The sequence below is a fragment of the Sorex araneus genome, chromosome 3, assembly GCF_027595985.1.
Source record: "Sorex araneus isolate mSorAra2 chromosome 3, mSorAra2.pri, whole genome shotgun sequence".
Lineage (NCBI taxonomy): Eukaryota > Metazoa > Chordata > Mammalia > Eulipotyphla > Soricidae > Sorex > Sorex araneus.
The window spans coordinates 13,119,530-13,138,993 of record NC_073304.1 but is presented as its reverse complement, the minus strand read 5'-3'; the positions used below and the strand labels follow the sequence as shown (position 1 = coordinate 13,138,993).

Below are 19,464 nucleotides of genomic sequence, written 5' to 3'. Positions count from 1 at the left end.
AAGTAAAAGAAATAACACGATTTCTTTGCCTTGCTTATGGCTGATGCTGGTTGAATTCCCAGCACCACATGCAGTCACTCAATATCCCCAGGAGTAAGTCCTGAGCACTGAGCCAGGAATAGCCCTTGAGCACTAAAGAAAAAAATTGGGTTGGGGACTAGGTAAATTGGGTCAGACATTTCTTAATTCTTTTTCTCAATGTCTTAATCTATCAAAGGAAGATACCCACTTCATTTCATTGGGAGACTACATGTAATTAGTATATTTTCCAACTGCTTAGCAGAGGACCTTATGTACAGAAGCTACTCAATAAATTCTACCATTTTATTGCATTGTTTCAAGTCTATTTGGTGGTCTGGTGGGCACATAGCAGGGATTACATCATGCACAGTCAGAAATACCAGTCCTCAAGAAGTGGTTCCTGAGGCCAGAGCCAGAGTACAGGCGATAGGGTATTTGCCTTGCATGTGGCTGACCCGGGGCTCCATCCCAACATCCCATAGCAACCCTGAGCACCACCAGGAGTGATTCCTGAGTGCAGTCAGAAGCAATCCCCCCAAAAAATGAAAAAATATAAGTGTTTTCTTATACTGACAGACTTATCACCATACTTAAGTTCAATGTTATGTGCAGAAAATGTGTTGACTTATGCTGCTCAACGTGAACTAAATACAGCATGCAATTGGGGTCAGATAAAAAGAGGGGCAATGGGTCAAGGATGTGGCTCAAGTTGGAGAGCCCTGGGTTTGATGCCCAGCACTGCAGGAACCTTCCCACCCCAGGCACCACTGAAGCCATCCAACCTGCAATGCCTCATGCAATTGGGGTGAGATTAAAAAAGAGTGAGATTGGATGGTGACATGTGGCTCCAATGCTGAGGCCCTGAGTCGGTTGCCCAACAGGACATGAACCCCACCCCCACCCCAGGCACTTTCTGATTTTACCCCTCGTCTGCGATTAGAACAGTAAAAAGAGGGAGATGAAAATAATCCTTCTTAATGTAGTGAGACTGCTGCTTTGAGACTGTGTTTCCATTGGCTCTGTGAAGGCATGTGAGTGAGTATCCGGCCAGGCTGGGAGTCCCCGGAAGACCTAGGCTCCGAAGCTGAGTTCCCAACCCAGTCACACTGAACCACACTTGGTCCCACTAAAGAAAGCAGGAGAGACACTGGATTTGATCTTCCAAACGGTCTTTGTTGCCATTTTCTCCATCACTGGGGAAAAGAATTACATCATAAAATAAAGACAATAGCAGCACAGCTTATTGAAATGTTACAAGCAGATTTCCCTTTGTATTTTTCCTAAGAACATTATGAAATCCCCTCCTCCCCCCCATACCCCACATTATTTTCTGTAAAATGCCTTTTTTTTTTAAAGCACCATAAAATCCTACAGAGAGAAAAAAAAACTAGATAAAACACCTCCACACATGGATTAGTGTCATAGTTGTCATTGTCACTGGGTGTCCCCTGCCTGTCACTCTGGGGTGGGGAAGTGACCAGAGGCTGCCTTGTGAGTTGGTTGGAATATCTCTTCTAGGCACTGCTGCACGTTCTCCCTTCAGACTTGACTTCCTGATGGCTCAGGAGAAGTTTTGCCATGAATCCTTAGGCCTGCCATGTCAATGGAGCAAGAGTCCTCTCAGGACTTTTTTTTTTTTAATAAACAGGGAACTATTTGGGATTTTTCATTGAAGAATAGAACACAGAGTAGATTAAAAATCTTGTAGGCACCTGTGAACATGATCATCACTTTCAGTAAACTTGTCAAGAGTTCTGATTTCCCCTCTGTGCCACTGTGTGATGTCATGTGACTGTGCTGATGTCATGTGACTGTGCTGATGTCATGTGACTGAGGGGCAGTCATGGGAGGACTGAGAGTCTGACAAATGGTGAGAGGAGAGGGGATAAATGCAGCTGATCTGTGGGATACGGACAGAGCACAGGGCTTTATTTACAACCATCAAACTGGCATGCTATACCCAAGTTTGCACATGCAGAACTACGGCACCCACCTGGCGTTTTCAAATAACCTTCACTTCAGGGAGAGATCTTTTGTTTTTAAGGCCATTGCTGACTCGCCCTTAGGTTCTCCCACCAAAATCTCATGCAGCCACTATCTTTGCCCACAAATGCCTCCTGGCATTGGGAAAGAATAGCTCCCACATGGTAAATAAGCAAGATATGGAAATCCGAGTCATGAACTGCAATGCTGGTCCCCTCACCCTCCCCTTTTGGAAAGTCCTGCATGGTTATTTTCCTCCATGCATTCCTGCAGTCTGGATCCATGGAACATGAGGAATGGTTTGCATTCTCACCCAATACAGTGAGCACCAGTCTGCCCTACCCAAATTCTGGCCCCATTCTCACTATACCCCCCTCCACAAACCAAGCAAACGAAAAATAGATGAGCAGAATTGACTCCACCAGAAAATGATAACATCTCAGAGGGAAGCAAGGGAATGATTTTCTAATAATGTCAAGTGCAGCTCACTTTCAACACAGAAGGGAGCAGCCATGTTCTTCTGTGTGGGCCGGTGTGTGGCTGAGTGAGGCACAAAGGACAAGGTCTGTCTATAGTTTATGAACTCAGAAGTAATCAGAGAGAACCTTTGCTACAACTGATTGCAAATAGCAACAGCTAAAAATTCTCTATTTGAAACCACACACAAAGTGGTGCCCCGAGCCTGAGCCCTCTGGTGATACAGTGCTCCTGGTGAGAACAGAAAGACTTGACCTCAATTTGAAGACCAGGTTCCCCGAGATATCTGGTTCTACAAATTACCCAGAAAATGATCCTCCAAAGGGCAGGAGACGTAAGGTCTCAGCAAAGCCTAAAAGTAATGGGTTCAATATCCAGTACTCACAAATCCAGCTTATAATACTCAATAAAAGTCAATAGGTCATAGGCAGGTTCAGTCAGAGAACCTGCAACCCTCAAAGGGAACTTAACCATTCCTGATGTGTTTGATTCTAGTGGGACCCGCAGTCATAGACAGGTCATCTGTCACCTTACCCCTAAGTCAGGGACAACTCTGACCACAACACATATGAAGGCCCTATCCTAAGTTCAGCACATTTCTAGACTCAAACTTGGGTTTAGGAGTACTGAGCTGCATTTCCTCTAAATTGACCCTCAGTTCTCACCAGAAAGTCTCCAGCACTGGTCTAGAAGGAATTTCCAGTAAAAAGTAAAAAGGTGCCATTTCCAGGGAAGATTCTGCAGATGAGCTCACTCGTGTGCAAATTAAAGCCTTTATTTGGGGCTCAGGGTCAGCAGGGCGTGCAGGTTGAAGAGCAAGGCGGGGTTGATGATATAAAATCTGTAGTTGATTTGCCTTCTCCACATGTATTTACAGAATTTGCAACTGCTTTGCTATAGCCATATATATTCTACCTATTATTTGGCTCCAGCTTTAGAAAGGTAACATTCAAGCCGCTTCAAAATAACTGGCCTCCCCACAAATCTCAGCTTATACAAAGAGGATTCCAACCTCTTATTCCTTCTCAGCTTCTCCTTTGGATAATATATTAGTTTGCCGAGCACTTGGCCCACAAATTTAATGGGTCAATCTCCACAGCGGATCCTTCTGTGATTTTATTCATCAGGTCCTTGGCCCTATCTGTGCCACAGGAATGGGCTATTGAAGATTTCCACACTCTCAGCTAAGGGCTTGTTTCAATCCCTCCATATCACTGAGACTTGACTTACTGGAGAAGTATTATACACACACCAACCCCTGTTCTGTTTTGTGCAGCTTAGTGCTTTGAATTGTTCTATTCCTGCTATATGCGGAGTTCCTGCAAGGTAAACAGGTAAAGTGCAAAAGAGTGCTTCCAAAGGGCATTTTTAAACAAGACAGAAGGAGTGCACAGAGAGCACCCCCCAAATGAGAACCAAAAACAAACAAATGCACACAGACCTTAACTCCTCTTGATAGTAACAATGATCTTCTTCTACATCTGAAAGATGTGTTTATGAACTTAGAAAGATATACGAGCACACACACGCACATGCACACACACACACGCACACACACACACACACATCACATGACAGTACAGATACAGACACCATAGCAAAGTCAAAGCAGACTTTGGTCAAAGCCTTTGAAAACTAGCTCTCCCACCTTCTTGCCTTTACTAAGATACTACATGGCTTCCCTGAGCCTCCACATCTGTCTTCATGTTCGCAAACACTTTCCTCCCAGTGTTGCTGTGAAGTCTCAGTGAGCTAATGACTATAAAGTGCCTAATCTCATGCCTGCCCATGGAAGCCACTGGATAAATGCTTGGCGGCGGTGGTGGTGAGGGATGGGGGAGGGGGCAATCTTTGTCTGGAAGTTACTAAGTCACAAAAGGTAGGAACCCAAACAAAGGAAATCCATGGATGGTCTAATCAAAAATCTTTTTGACTTGTCAGCATAGGCAATTCTCAGTTTCCTCCAATTTCTGAAAACATATTTTGTCAGACTGAAATGATGCCCACAGGAAGTACAAATGCCTACACCCCACAAACATCTCCCAAGTGTCCATTAGTACGTGGACACAGGAAGTCCAAGGAGCCACGACTCCAGCCCAGTGGAGCTAACCCAAACCCAGCTGGGATAGAACAGGCTGTCTTAAAATCACTCCTTCTTGGCGTCTCTTCCAAAAGCAATGCCAGAACTTTAAACTTGGAGTCCCAAAACTGACACTGGGGGTGGGGTGGGGCAGGGGGTTATGCATGTACTCAATGAGAGGAAGAGCTAGACACTCAGGGAAAGGCGAAAGGAAGAGGTCTGCTGTGGCTGAGGATGTGATAAACTTAGTTCTCCGGGGAAGTGAGAAAGCAAATGCTTTCTAAAAATCTCCCCTTGTCCTAGGAACTTCTGACCAATCTGCTCTCTTATAAGTCATGTGAAATCCCCCCAAAACAATATCCCGCTGTCACCAAATCCATAATGTTTATTTATGTGTGTGGCCCAAAGTTTGAACTGTTCAGTGGTCCAGTTTTTTTTTTTTTTAAGGAAAAGGATGAGGCATCACAAGATGTGGTTGGTATAATAACACATCTTCCCTCTCTGATGAAAAGCCATCTGAACTCCTCAAAAATCAGGACTCATTAGCCCCTCCCTGCACTCTCACTTTGCTTCCCCAACAATTCTGAGCCCAAGGAGCACACAGAAGCATCCTGTGTCGGATACTGCATACCTCAAACACCACTTCAATGAATCAGGGGGCTGAGGGAGGGGAAAAAGAGAAAGGGAAGAAGTGATGCTCTCAAAATTTTTTTAAAAAGCCCCCAAACATAACAGTGAAACATTTTAAATACTTCATTTAAGTCATACACCGACGCCCCTCCATGGTACTAATGGCACTTAAGCTGCAAGCAATGAAGACAATTCAATCAAGGGTTGGTTGAGAGATTAGTTTCCCGTTTGCTTGAGGAGAGCAGAATTGGATCTTCTGACTAGGTCTAACCTAGGACACCCAATGGGACAGAGAGCCCTGAGATGGAATGATACCGTGGTTGTTCTTGGTATGTCTCAGACATGCAGGATGTCTATTCTTGTATTTTAAAAAGGTGGGGGGAAAGGACTAGCTAGATAGGACAGCAAGCCACTGGCATCATGCAAGGCAATAGTTTTGGTATATTTCCCCCTGTTCATCTAAACCAGTTCTAACCAATGTTCCACTAGAAAAAGTGAACGCGGATGCATATTTTCACCATGGCACCCACTGAGAAAAGTGCCTGATGTTTCCTATATCACCCTGCCAAGGTGGGGGTCTGAGCACACAGCAAAGCTTGCATGCGGGCTCCCCACTTCTGTGAGAAAGGAAGAAACTGAAATAAAACTCAGTAGGCCTAGGCCATGGGTGACTGCGACCTCCACAGTGTGACATGTTTGCAAATATTTGTGTGGTTTTTTTTTTCTTTTATCTCAATCGCACCTCTCAACACCTGTGCTCTTATGTGCTTCCAACAAATTGCAGGTGCTCTGGGGTCTGCAGACATTCATTTGGAACTTAGAAAGACTAGGTTTGCCGCTGAGCGGGTTTGCATCAAAAAAAAGAAGAAAAAAAATTCCAGCTCAGAGCACATGCCAATAAGTCAGCTCTAGCCCCCCAGTTTGCAGGTACCCTCTGGTGGGCACCCAGGTTCCGGGAAGGGGACTCTGCATCAGAGATAACGCCTGTTGCTTTCGGGAGGCTGCTCTCAGCGTGGCCGCCCTTTTGGGCAAGTGCTAGGTCAGCCAAGGCATCACCTCCTGATGGTTGGTCGCAGCCTTGGGAGTCACACACTGCGGCACGCAGACCCCTCCAGGCAGGCCCGGGGACGCGTCCTGGACACCCGTGGCCGGCGCGACCCCCCCGCCCCCACTCCCCACGCTGGCGCCAGTGCTCCCTGGGCATCCCTGTGTCGCCCTCGGGAGTGCGCGGGCCTGGTTCTTGGGCTCCGCTGGGCAGGGCGAGCTTTCTGGGTGGTATATGGCACAGTGAAAGATATTCTCCAATGCTATGTAATTTCGGACGAGCAAGAAGTCTGTTTAAGGCACGCGTGTCGGGGTGAAGATTTAAAAGCACACACACGCACGCACACAGGTCCACGCACGCACGCGCAACGGTGGTGGAGCCGAGGGTCCCATCCCCGTTAGTTTCTGTCCTCAAGCAGCGAGTTGTTCTCCGGGTCCCTGTCTTTGGCGTCGCTGGGGACCACGCCGTTCTCGGCCGCCGGCTGCTGGACGCAGTCGGTGAGCGCGGCCGTGCTCGAGTGGTCCGAGTTGCACATCTTCTCCGTCTCCTCCTCCTTCTTCTCCTCGTCCAGGGAGTAGTTGCGGAAGGTCTTGTAGATCTTCTGCACGTCCTCGGGCAGCGCCTTCTTGAGGTCCTTGTTTTTCCTCTTGGTGAGCCGCGAGGTGGAGCCGAGCTTGTTGATGATGTTGTCCTCGGACGCGCCCTGGCCGTGCTTGTGCAGCTGCTCGGAGCCCTTGAGGCGCAGGTTGTTGGGCCGGTTGTTGATGCTCTCCTGCGACGAGGCCTTGAAGCGGCCGGTGTCCAGGGCGGCGAAGACCGAGCGCTTCTCGGGCGACAGCATGTCCAGCGAGTGCGCCCGCTGGTCCAGGCCCAGGCGCCGGCGCTCCATGCTGCGCAGGGTGGCGGCGCGCTGCAGCTTGTCGTGGATCTCCACGCTGAGCCGCCGCCGCGTCTCCCGGAACTCGGCCGTGACGTTGGCCTTCCACTCGGCCGCGTGCGCCTTGATCTCGCCCACCTGGCGGGGACGGGGACAGGAGAGCAAGAGTGAGCTTGAGAATGTTGGAGGCGGTGGGGAGGTGGGGAGAGCCCGGTGCCACCCCAGCCCAGCCCAGCCCAGCCCAGCCCTGGGGTTGAAAGTTGAAAGCGGGTATCCCTGAGATGATGGTTGGCTTGGGGGGCAAGGGGGACCTGGAGGGAGGAGAAGTGACGCCCAGGGACAGAGAGGGGCGACCCACTGTTCCGTCTATCTCTTCTGCCACCCAAATGCCCCATCTCTTGTTGGCTAAGGAAGGGTACAGGCTGGAGGGCCCACCACGGTTGGAGATTGGGAGGTGGGAACTAGATGAGTGATGCGGTGTGTGTCCTGGGAACCAGGTCACCAGGGTCAGTGTCCTGTCAAGCTTGCTGCACCTTTCTAATGAATGGGCCCGCCACCACCCTCCAACAGGCTGGGGCTAAGCTGTCCAGCCCACAGCACCGGGCACGTTCCCAAAGCCCGCAGAGGGAAGCGCTTTCCGAGTCTCAGGGGCCAGATCTCCTGGCTGGCCTGCCTTCTACGGGGCACGCGGCCCAACATCCATGCCTTCCTGGGCCCACGAGTAACTTGGGTTTTCTTTTGTGTTTAGGAAAGTCAGTTGTCTCTGCTGTTTACTCTCACTCGCCTTAACACGGCTGTTCTGCAGGCCGTGCACTAGCTATCTGGGGTGGGTGACAGCGGAAATTGGACTCAGAGTCTTTATGTCAGCCAGGAAATGAACAAATGAACACCTGGGGTCAGCCATGACAGAGGACAATTCTCCCTTTCACAGCTGCCCCCCACCCACCCTCCTCTTTGAGCTCGACCTATATCTCTCCAAGGAAGAGATGGGGCATTTGAAGAGGCTGACCCTCTTTTTGGCTCGTTTTTGTTTTGGAGCTACACCCGGAGGTGCTCAGGGGTTACTCCTGTTTCTGCACCCAGAAATCACTCCTGGTGGCCTTGGAGGACCTTATGGGAGATGGTCCTCCCATAAGGACCATCCCAGTAACCCAGGTGGAGATGGCACTTGGGTTGCTAGGATGCAAGGGAAGCGTCTTCCCCACTAGCTCAGGGTTGTCCATCTTATTTTTTGATCCTTATCTTCCCTTTGCCTTCCCTTGCCCTCTTGCCTTATATTGCATTTTCCCACCCCCAATTCACTTCCTAGAAGCTCTATGGGGGCACTTGTTTTAAGTCATGAAATCTACCTTTCCTTCTCCTCGATTTTGCTGAGGTTTTCCTGTACATTTACATGAGGGACTAGAGGGAAATGTTTGTTTTCATAGAGCTGACAACCTAGAGACAACATGGGTGAAAGAGAGGACTTCGGGGAACCCCTGAACTCACTTGCCCTTGGTGTGCCCACACCAGGACTCAGCCTTACACAGAATGGAGTAGGATTGCCTGGCCCTGCGTGGGGGTTTTTCCCAGGCCTGTCAGGAATTCCCTAGGACAACTACAACCCTCCCGCCACCATGGTCCATGCCATTTCTACTTTATTTTCTTTTCCTCTCCGTGTTTTACAACCCGTTGTTTACTAGTGTTTCCATGATCCGTGGGCTGGTAAGTGACTGACTCACCAGGTTTTCTCACCTGCCAAAACATGGGAGCCAGAAATAACTGTAGTCCCCATTTCCATTGGACACGGATGGAGCGCGTGACTCGAGTGGAGGAAGCCTTAGGAGCCCTCCCTTCGGTAAAAACACTCGAGGCAAATCATTCTTCACAGGAGCTAATCTGATCTCAGGAACACTCACAGGATTTAGAAGGGATCCTACCTCTTCTTTTGTCTTTTTGGACAGAACCCGTAGCCAATCTCCGATCATACTGAGGACAGCTGCAAAGTAGGCCAGGCCAACAAGGATCCAAAACCACACTAGGGGCTTATACCACTCCCGGTAATTGATGCCAGCGTTTCCCCCTGAAAACAACCAAACATTACTTTAATCTAGTGCATGGTCTTTGCAGAGTGCCCACATTGCAGTCCCCAGGGAGGAGCTGTCACTCTCTTGTCACTCAGCTTTCAGACAAGTTAGACTCAAAAAAGACCAGGGCAGAGAAGAGGAGGCAAAGGATGAGAAGGCAAGGAGACGTGTCCCTTCCATAAAGGAGTCTGACTTATGGCTGAACTTCCTTAAAACCTTGACCACAAACCAAAAAAGGTCAGTGGCCAGCTTGGTCCATCTTTTCTCAACCCGAGCCTGAGAACAATCAGACAGAGATCAGTGGGTTGTTTTTTTCCTTAAGTTTCTTTAAACTTAAAGAATACCAAGTGCTTTGGATTTTTAAAACCACTTCCTTCTCAGTGTGTGGTTATTTGCTAAAAGATGAGTGGGTGAGTGAAAGTGATATTAGATGTAATGGCATTCCTTAAGACTGATCCAAGCAATTATGACTTAATCTGAATAAAGTACTGATGTCTGCATGATGCCAGTGCAAAGGGTTAGTTATTGTACATCCACTAACTATGCTAGAACAGGATGTGACCTTCAGGGTCAGCTAGCCCGGTCCCTTTATTTCACAGAGAGGGATTACTGTGAAAATCCATCAAGCCAAATTGACCTGTTGCCTGCATCTCATTGACTGCTGTACCATGGCAAGGACCAATCATTTGTTTTAAATGATCAGCATATTTAGTCTAGCTCTCCTACAACCATGGTCCAAGGAAGCCACTCAGTTACAAAAGTGAGGAAGCTCCATGAAATAATTGACATCAGCCTGTTCTCACACTGTGAGTGTTGCCCGGAGAAGCTCACTCCTGGCTCAGTGCTCAGGAATCACTCCTGGCGGACTTGAGGACCAGATCAGTGCCAGGGATCAAACCCAGGGTGGTTGTATGCAAGGCAAGCACCCACCCTTTACTGTCTCTCTTGCCTAGGAAGCCATTTCCTTTTTTTTTCTTTTTGTGTCACACCTGGCGATGCATAGGGGTTACTCCTGGCTTTGCACTCAGGAATTACTACTGGAGGTGCTCAGGGGACCATATGGGATGCTGGGAGTCGAACCCAGGTCGGCTGTGTGCAAGGCAAATGCCCTACCTGCTGTGCTATTGCTTCAGCTCCTAGGAAGCCATTTCTAAGTCAATGGATGTGTTCAATGCATTGGCTGTTGTGGTATCGTAAGAAAAGTGATTACTGCTCTTTCTTTGTCATGGATGAAGCCCCTCCTGCACCAGTCTGAGCTCTGAAGGTGTCAAAAATAGCTCCCCAGAGCAGGTGGGCAGGCGCTGTGTGAAGAGCCTGGAACACTTCTGAAAGTAACCAAGCCCACTTAGCAATGCAGCCCATGCGGTCTGGGCAGACCATGTCATTTCAAAAACTCGAGTTCTAAGGACCACTCAAAGGGTTCTGTGGCCAGCCCTCTCTGGTTTGGTTTAGCCCACCCTCTTTTTAAAAAAACACCTTTTATTGGTTTTGTGGCACTTAAAGAAAAAAAAAAAACCTTTTAGGCAGCTCTTCTACATTGCTTCCTCTCCATAGCATTAGAGTTCTGCAACATTAAGTGGTTTCGGGCCTTCATTTCCTTTCTCTGCTGCTTTCTCTATGGGACTATGGGAGTTTACCTTACCAAGTCACCGACGAAGGCTGCCACTAGGGTGCGCTCGTAAACAAGACAATAAACAACCGTGTGCGTGGCCTTTCGGGTGCCAGTTCTGAAGAGCTGGGCTCTCAGAGTGCCCTGATGACCAATTATCCTAAAGTAAGTTGGTTGCAAACTAAACCAGCTCTTAAAATCCATCATGGTGTTAGGTGTCATCATTTTGTTTATAGTAGAGCTGACGTGTATCAAATCACGACCACTATCACCTTCTCAATGCCCCGACATCCTTTCATTCATTGTTCTTCGAGAAGTGCCCAAAAGTTGTGACAAACTTCCAAGCATTGTAGCCGAATATTCTTCAGGTTGATCAATATAAACTGGAGACAAGAAGGGCCGGGTCTAACTGCAGTCAGCACTGTGAATCGGAAGTCACCCCAGTGTGTGGAGACTTGGAACAAAGGATATGGGACTCTGTCAGCGATAAATACAGGGGTTGAAAAGAGAGTGCCCTGCGGGGCCAGGGAGGTGACTCAAGGGCAGGCCTTGCAAGTGGGGGCCCTGAGTTTGATTCTTGGCACCTCGTGGCTTCCCACACACAAACAGATGTGGCCCTGGGTTCTCAGTACTGCTCAACCAGAGCACTGTCCTGTCTGCACAAGCATTACCCAGAGTGGTCGGTCACTGGGTTTCCTGAGCACTGCTGGGGGTACTCTCCACCCCACCATGTCTCTGGCTGAGGAGGTCAATTTCCAGAACGAGATACTGTCAAGGACTGGCAGGTACTAAGTGCCCACTGTCCACCACGGTTTGTGACAAACCTAGAGGGCCTTCCTGTAAATCTCAGCGTTGTTAGCTCTCAGAGTGTGAGGGCTCTGTCCTCGGAGCTGCGGGTGAGCTGATGAACAAGGTGAACTGAGCAGTGAGTGAGGGCGCAGGCTTTGTCACACAGATCCTCAAACTGCCCCGCGAGCTGTCCAGGAAGGACAGCCCAGTTCCAAGATGGCCCGAGGTGGGCAGCGGGCCGAAAGATATCTGTGAAACCATGTTTAGTGGGAGGTTTTTTCAAGAGAATTCACCAGAGCTTTGCTCCTCTCCCTTTCCGCCATTGCTCTGGGGGTCAGGATAGGCGTGGGGTCTCCTCAGGGCTGCAGGGCATCAGGTGATGTCTCTACCCAACACGTGGACAAAGCCTGACCGCCACATGGGAGGAAACACAGGTGAAGTTCCAGGCTTTGGCTTTCATTGTCAGTTTGGGGGGTTTGGAGAAGTTGGGGAGGGGCAGGGTCACACCCAGCAATGTTTCCCAGGTTAATCCTGGCTCAGAAATGACTCCTAGCAGTGCTCAGGGGACCATATGAGATGCTGGGAATTGAATGTGGCTGCATGAAAGGCAAGTGCCCTTACCCCACTGTACTCTCTCATTTAACCACTTCATCAATCTAATGACTGAGATTCTTCATTCCTCAGTCATTAAAAAGGGAGGAAAAAAATCAAAAACGTCATGGCAACAACACAGGGTGGCTCAAGCCTTCTGCTGCTCTCTTGGGAGAGCTACAAAAACTACTCTTCCAAATCACCTATCCTGAATGCGCACACAAGTGCCCTTGATGCTACAGAACAGCCTTCTGTGGCCCTTTACCCCTTGCCCTGATTTTCTGGATGGTAAGTTCTCGGGCCTTCTGATGTGCCCGGGGATCCATGGAGAAACCAAGGCAAAACTAAGATCAAGACCTGAGCCTGGGAGCTGAGCCTAGGAAGAAAGCACAGGCTTTTGCTGACCCGAGCGTTGTTGGGGAACACACACACACACACACACACACACACACACACACACACACACACAGAGTATTCCAATCCAAATACTATTGTTTTATGTGTATGGTCCCTTCTTGGGAAAATAACCCACATCTGAGTACCTCAAACTCTCCCATTGGGAGAAAGAGGAGTTTGCATGTGCCTTTGCTCCTCCCTTCTCGCCGTGGTGCATGTAAGAAGTTAGGGCTCAATTCATTTGCAAGTTCCCTCTCCTAGATGACATTAATGGGGGCTCACCTTTGCGTCCTAACACATAACTCTGGCATCCGTTTTTACAATGAAGGCTACTGCGCCCCCATGTACTCAGGTAGAATCGAATCAATTATGTTACCATTAGGAAGTCCTGGAAGCAGTTGTGCGCCCCCTCTTCCCCCCCACGCCAAGCCCTTTGTCTTACATCCAGGCATGTAAGACACAGCACTTTTGCTGGAATAGTGGCTCTCCCTTAGTGTTGGGAAATAACATGAAAGTTGGGGTGGGCCAAAAGTCATGGAGTTTCATACTTAGAGTTTCATATTGTGAAGACGCCCTGTGCCTGGGAATCCATGAAGAAACCCAAGGCACAACTAAGCTCAAGAGTTAGTACAATTTGGAAGTCCCCAATTCCATAAGAAAGTCCTCCTGCTCATGCACAATTCACTTGATCAAGGGCCGGGAGCATGGCAGATGCTGGCTTTCCTCTCACAGCTGAAGCCTACAGCTATTTTCGTCAGAGAGGATCCCTGCCTCTACTGGGCAGTGGAGCTGCCACTGGGATTTTTTTTTTCAATCAGCCTCACCCACTCATTCTTTCTCTTCATTTTGCAAAGCATTGCCAACAGAATGCTCCCCCTCCCCCTCCCCAACTCAGTGAGACAGAGAGGCCCTGGGGTGCTTGCTTACCTGCCACAAAATCACCAAAGCCCACTGTGGTGAGAGTGACCACCACGAAGTAAATGGACTCCAAGGCAGTCCAGCCCTCGATGTATTTGAAAATGACCGCAGGAATCGTCACAAACACGATGCAGCCAGCCAAGATGAAGAGGATGGTGGAGATGACCCGGATCTTGGTCTGGCTCACTTGCTTTTTCTAGGAAGAGCAAAGGAGACAGACAGGCGAAGTCAGCTTTATGATCCTAGACTCGGAGGTACAGAAAAAAAGAACTGTGTTATCCCTTGAGCCCAGTGTTTAGAGAGGAGGAGGACAGAGAAGGAAAGAAATCAAGGGGGGAAGAAGAGAACTGAAAATAAGGGGTGAATCAAGGCTTCAGTTAACACTGGCGGTATGGGTGAGTGATATAGCCATATATCAACAAAACTGCAAATCTGGTCTAAACTGCAAGCACTAAAACTTTGAAACTTGCCTGTCAAATTGACAGGCAGGGGTGGGATGGGGAAGGAATGTGGGAATACGGTTTTAGGGATGTTGGCACCAATGGTGGAATTGATGATGAAGGGATTTGGATGTCTAAAACTCAACTACCAATAACTTTGTAAACCACTTTTCTTTAATTTTAATAAAAGAAACAAAATGTGTTATGGCAGGGGCTCTTAGCCTTTCTTGAATCACGGGGTTGGTGAGGAAGGGTTTGTGAAATCTGCTGAAGGTGTGGCCCCTCAGCCAGAATTTTTCAGATGGCAGAACGGGTTGTTAGACTAGGAACCTGTTCGTGGGCCCCAGGTCAAGAAACCCTTCTCCACTCTAATGTCAGATGTGCTGTGTATTGTAGCACAAAGGCAGCCCAAGTGTTCAATCTCACTTGACTAGTGCTGACCAAGAAGGGCTTCGCTGACATATTTTATGTGGTATTATTTTTATGACACATCCCTTAGGAGAGCTCAGGTGTGGAGCTCTCTCCACTGTGGACTCGATGGATTAGATGTTGGGTCATCCTTGTGCCAAACAGAATATGTTGGAGGATCAGGGTGGGAAAGCGATGGCCTAAGGCAAGTCCAAATGTTTGGACAAAAAAGGAAAATAACCATCTCCGTTCTCCTTTGAGATGAGTTCTAGCCAAGTACCTCTGTGCTTCACATTCCTTCCCCTCACCCACCTTCCTCTGCAGGGTGTACATACTTACAACCTATTCATAAGACAGACTGGAGCGATAGCAAAGCAGGTAGGGCATTTGCCTTGCACATGGCTGTCCTGAATTCGATTCCTCTGCCCCTCTCAGAGAGCCCAGCAAGCTACCAAGAGTATCCCTCCCGCACGGCAGAGCCTGGCAAGCTCCTCGTGGCGTATTTGATATGCCAGAAACAATAACAGCAAGTCTCACAATGGAGATGTTCCTGGTGCACACTGGAGAGAACTGATGAACAACGGGACAGCAATGCTATCTTGCTACTCTTAATACACACATGGTAATACATATATGCGTTTCAGCTGGATCTGTGGTCAACACGTTTATTGGGTGTATGCCCAGCAACAAGAATCTGAGTTAGAAAGACATGGGCCTAATATGGGCTAGCTGGAGTATTATCCTGTGTCTGCTTCTGAAGGAGGCATTTATGGATTGAACTGCATTTGTAATGGGAATTAAACTGATACTATGACAAAGACATGATGCCAATGGGCTCCAGAGGTGGGCTGTAAGCCCCATTGGGATTCCCCTTGAATATACTAAAGATGGTAGTGCCTCTGAAGAGAACAATCCTTAAAGGTTTGCTTTGTTTTTTTCTGTTGTGTTATTTGGTTACTTATGTTGGAGGGGGTCCTTGGGGGGTTCACGTGTTGCTGGAGATCGAACTAAGAACCTCACACATGAAAGGCACAAATATGTCCTATCACTTAAGTCACATCCCAATCTCTGAATAATCTTCAAGGATGCCTCAAAGATCTTACAGTTCCACCAAAACTATGTATTATCAAATATATCTTTAACATCAGATTACCTGGGCTTTATCTATATTGCCTAGCTTGACTTTCTGCAAAAGTTCACCAATAAAAGTGAAAAAGTTTTTACTTTCTAGTCCCTGGCTTCTGGTGAGATAGAAGACAGAGAACCTCAGAGCACAAACGGACTTTTGCATTCATAGTTTGTCATTTCACAGGTGCAAAAAAAAAAAAAAGAAGAAGAAGCCACTAGAAGCTAAGGTATTGGCATAAATTAATGTTGATAACTGAGGGAGAAGTAAAATTACAGTTCTGATGTAATTTCAATTTACCCATGGAGCCCACGCTTCTCTAACTGTCATAGAGTTAGCTAGAGTCCATCCCATGGCAAAATAAATCAGACCAACCCCTTTGAAGAGAAAACTATCCCGTGTTCCTCTTTCTGGAAGGAAGATGGAGGAATCTGTCCAGATATTCCTAGATTTCAGTCACCACATGCCATCTCAGCGGGCTTGATCCGAGACAGAGAAAGTCAAGAGAGATTATTCTCAGATCAACCTAAACTTGACTCAACACTAGGAGTGTTCATTGTGAAAAGAACAAAGACTCAGAGATTGGAAGGCGAGTTATCTTTTAGTCTCTTTCCTTCCATCCCTGCTTCTGAGGCAAAATATTGCTGCTACTTCGCTGAAAAACCTCAAGGGACTAAAGACTGCTTTCCTCTAATCAAAACCGGTCATAACTCTGGGGTGTTGGGCCTCACATACATTCAATACAGCACAATAGAGTGGGAAATTCAAATAAAACAGTGGGGGAAAATATTTGCACAAATCTTTCAGGTATTTGGGACCCATGACTGAGATCTCTAAGCTCGCTTGGAACAGGACTGAGCCTCCTCCCCCCAGCTTCCAGTAGCTTGGCAGTCACACCCACAAACTGCCTCTGGCGCCATATAATCTCATCAGTGGCTAAGATCCAGAGACTATGAAACAAAGCTCTCAGAAGAGAGCGACACAAAACATGACCTCTTATACCCTAACCCACTAATGTACCAAAAGTAGCACACATTTGTTTGGGTTTAACATATATGTTTGTAATCTCTTATACAAGGGCTTAAACGGCTCCAGGATTAAATATAATCTTCACACACTTTCCTCTTATGGTGGTGGGAAGGTGCACATTGGTGGGTTTGGTGTTTGGATATTATCTGTAATGAAATATTATGAACAACTTTATAAAAATAAAATAAAATTTTAAAAAATGGTAACCCCTGCTAATACTCCAATTCCCAGATTAATATATTCCCTTAACATTACCCAAAAAAAGCTAAGTGTTTTGGCTCCTAAGAGAGCACTCAGCACATAAAGAGGAAAAGAAGGAAAAATCATTTGATCCGTGCTCTTACATAGTCCCCTTCCCAACACTTCAGAAAAGCCAGCTCAAAATAAAAGAACATTCAGCACTTTTAAAACAGTTAATGAAAATTCCAATTGTTTTCACAAATGAAAATATCTTGACAACCACAGGGACATCTGCCCGTTCCACGGGCTTGTATGTTAGCTATTCTTAGGAAGGCTTGGTGGGGGCAGTTGGGCCCCTCTGAGAACAACCAAAGTTATTTGTTGTTAGCTTCTTGTTGTTCCTAGACCACATACAAAAATTTAGAATCCCAAAGGAGCCTTTATCATAGATCATTAAGGTAATCTCGCTGCTGGCAATGTGAGAATCATTTCCCCTGTATAAATTGTTCTCCTCAGATGCATAATGAAATAAAAGTGAATTAAGTATTTTCAAGAGACACTTTCGAAGTCACAAATTGGGAGATGAATGCAATTGCCAACCAACAGGGGCTGTAAGGCAAAGGCAGATTTGAGAAAGCACATGAGATTGGGGGGTGGGGGGTGGAGGGGAGCTGGGTGGAAGGAAAAGTGGCACAAGACAGGATTTGTTTGGTGGCAGGAAAGGAAGTGTGTCATAAACAATGGATCCTGGTATCTTCACTGCACTCTATTGGAGAATGTGAGCAAGGTAAATCACTCCCCAGTGCTCACTGGGGCATATATCCTGGGGCTGCTGCTACCTGTAAGGTGAGGGTGAGGTCCAGGTGCTGTTTATAGAATATTGAGGTATTTTATTATTGGGGCATTGCAGGGACTTAAGAAATCAAATGTCTTGCATGTCTGTGTGTGTAGGTGTATGAAAATGTGTGTGCCCAGACTTCACTATAAAAGGAGGTGGTGTGGGTGTACAGTTTTAGCAGATCTGTTATTTTGGATACTCATGTTTTTGTTGTCCTCTAGATACAGGTTTTCAACTCTTGCCTAAATTGAACTTTTGAAGGGTGGGGGGGTTGGGGTGGGGACAGGTGTCGGGGCCACACCTGACAGTGCTTTGGACTTACTCCTGGTTCCGTGCTCAAGGATCACTTGTGGTGGGGCTTAAGGGACCATATGTGCTTCCAGAAATTGAACCAGGGTTGGTCATAGGCAAGAAAGATGTTTTAACCCTTGGGCTATCTCTCTGATTACTAAGCTGAACAATTTAAACTGTAACTTTAAGTAGAAGCACAAATAGTCTTCCATGCCATCAGGTTTCATATCCCAAGTAACCCTGGTACTGTGTAGAAATTAGTTCACTACTGTTATGAGATTAAAGGACTTGGTGTCTAGTCTCTGTCTGAGATGTATCCCCACTCCTGATGCTAAATACCTACGGCACATCTATCAACCTCTCTGTGCATCAGTATCTTCCTCTATTAAAAAAAAAAATTTTTAACAGTGATTCACTACTGAAAAAAAAAAGGAGATGATCATTCACCTCAGATGATTATTTGGAAGAGCCCATTAAGTATGTAAAGCCCTTAGCACTGTGCCTTGATACATGTCCTTTATGCTAACAATTATATTTAATATAAAAATTTAAATCTTCCCTTTGATGGCAATGGTTCCAGATAAAACATAGCCCTTTGCAGCTGAGAAATGGCTAGTCTGCATATCTAGCTCAATCTCATCTTTGTTTATAAACAAATAGGACTACATAAAACTTAAGATTCAAAAAAGAATTGTGCTCAGAAAAGAATTCTGACCAGAATACAAAGATACTCCAAAGACTGGGAGAGAACTTTTGCCCAACATTCATCTGACAAAGGCTTCATATCTAAGTTATACAAAAAGCACTTGTAAAATTCAACTAGAAAAAAATTCAACCCCATCAAAAGTGGGGAGATGAACAGAAACTTCTTCAAAGAAGCCAAACAGGGAGCCAATATATTATTTAAAATGCTCTGCATCATTGATTATTAGGGAAATGTATATTAAAATAAGATATCACCTCATACCAATGAGATTGGCACATATCACAAAGCAACAACCAATGTTGGCATGGAAGTGGGGAATAAGGAATCTTCACCCACTGCTGGTGGGAATGTCGACTGGTTCAACCTTTTTGGAAAAAATATATAGACACTTCCATAAAAAAAACTAAGAATTAACTTTATAATGATCGGCATTCTGCTTCTTCTTGTCTACTCCCAAGGAACCAGAGATTATTCCAAAAAGACTTGTGTATTCCTCTGTCCATTGGTGCACTATTCACATGAATAGTCCTTGTTTAGAAACAACCCAAGTGTCCGAGAACAGATGAATGGATAGAGAAAATCTAGAATGGACACACAATGGGCTATTACATGGCTATAAGAAAAGATGAAATATGCTGTAGAGTATCATGTTAAACGAAGTTGGCCAGAAGGGGAGGGACACATACGAAATGATCTCTCTCATACATGGAACATAAAGTAAGATAATGACACAGTAAGGGAATAACAAATGGACACACACAAAGGCAACAGAACCTGAGAACTTATTTATAGAATTGAATGGTGTGGGGAACGGGGGGCACCCAGACAATGGTGCCTAGAAGCAGACACACTGGTGGAGGGTGTGGTGTTGGAGCCTATGTGCACGAAACCTTATCACAGTCTCTAAAAGAAATGTTTTTAAGAAAAAAGAAAACAAAGTTAAAAAAGATTATATTTGCTTAAC

The 19,464-nt window shown here is 46.6% G+C and overlaps 1 protein-coding gene across 4 annotated transcripts in view; it reads right to left on the bottom strand.

Annotated features, from left to right (window-relative positions):
• Window positions 1-1,179: 1,179 nt before the first annotated feature.
• The window catches only part of KCNK10 (potassium two pore domain channel subfamily K member 10), a 173,788-nt gene continuing 155,503 nt past the window's right edge, over window positions 1,180-19,464 (bottom strand). For all 4 annotated transcript variants that reach the window (XM_055132987.1, XM_055132989.1, XM_004610244.2 and 1 more), the window contains exons 5-7: window positions 13,492-13,678; window positions 9,033-9,175; window positions 1,180-7,251 (exon numbers count right to left, since the gene is read on the bottom strand). In XM_055132987.1, the coding sequence (XP_054988962.1) occupies window positions 6,634-7,251; window positions 9,033-9,175; window positions 13,492-13,678 (948 nt within the window). In that variant the 3' untranslated portion in view covers window positions 1,180-6,633. The remainder of the gene's footprint in view (window positions 7,252-9,032; window positions 9,176-13,491; window positions 13,679-19,464) is intronic.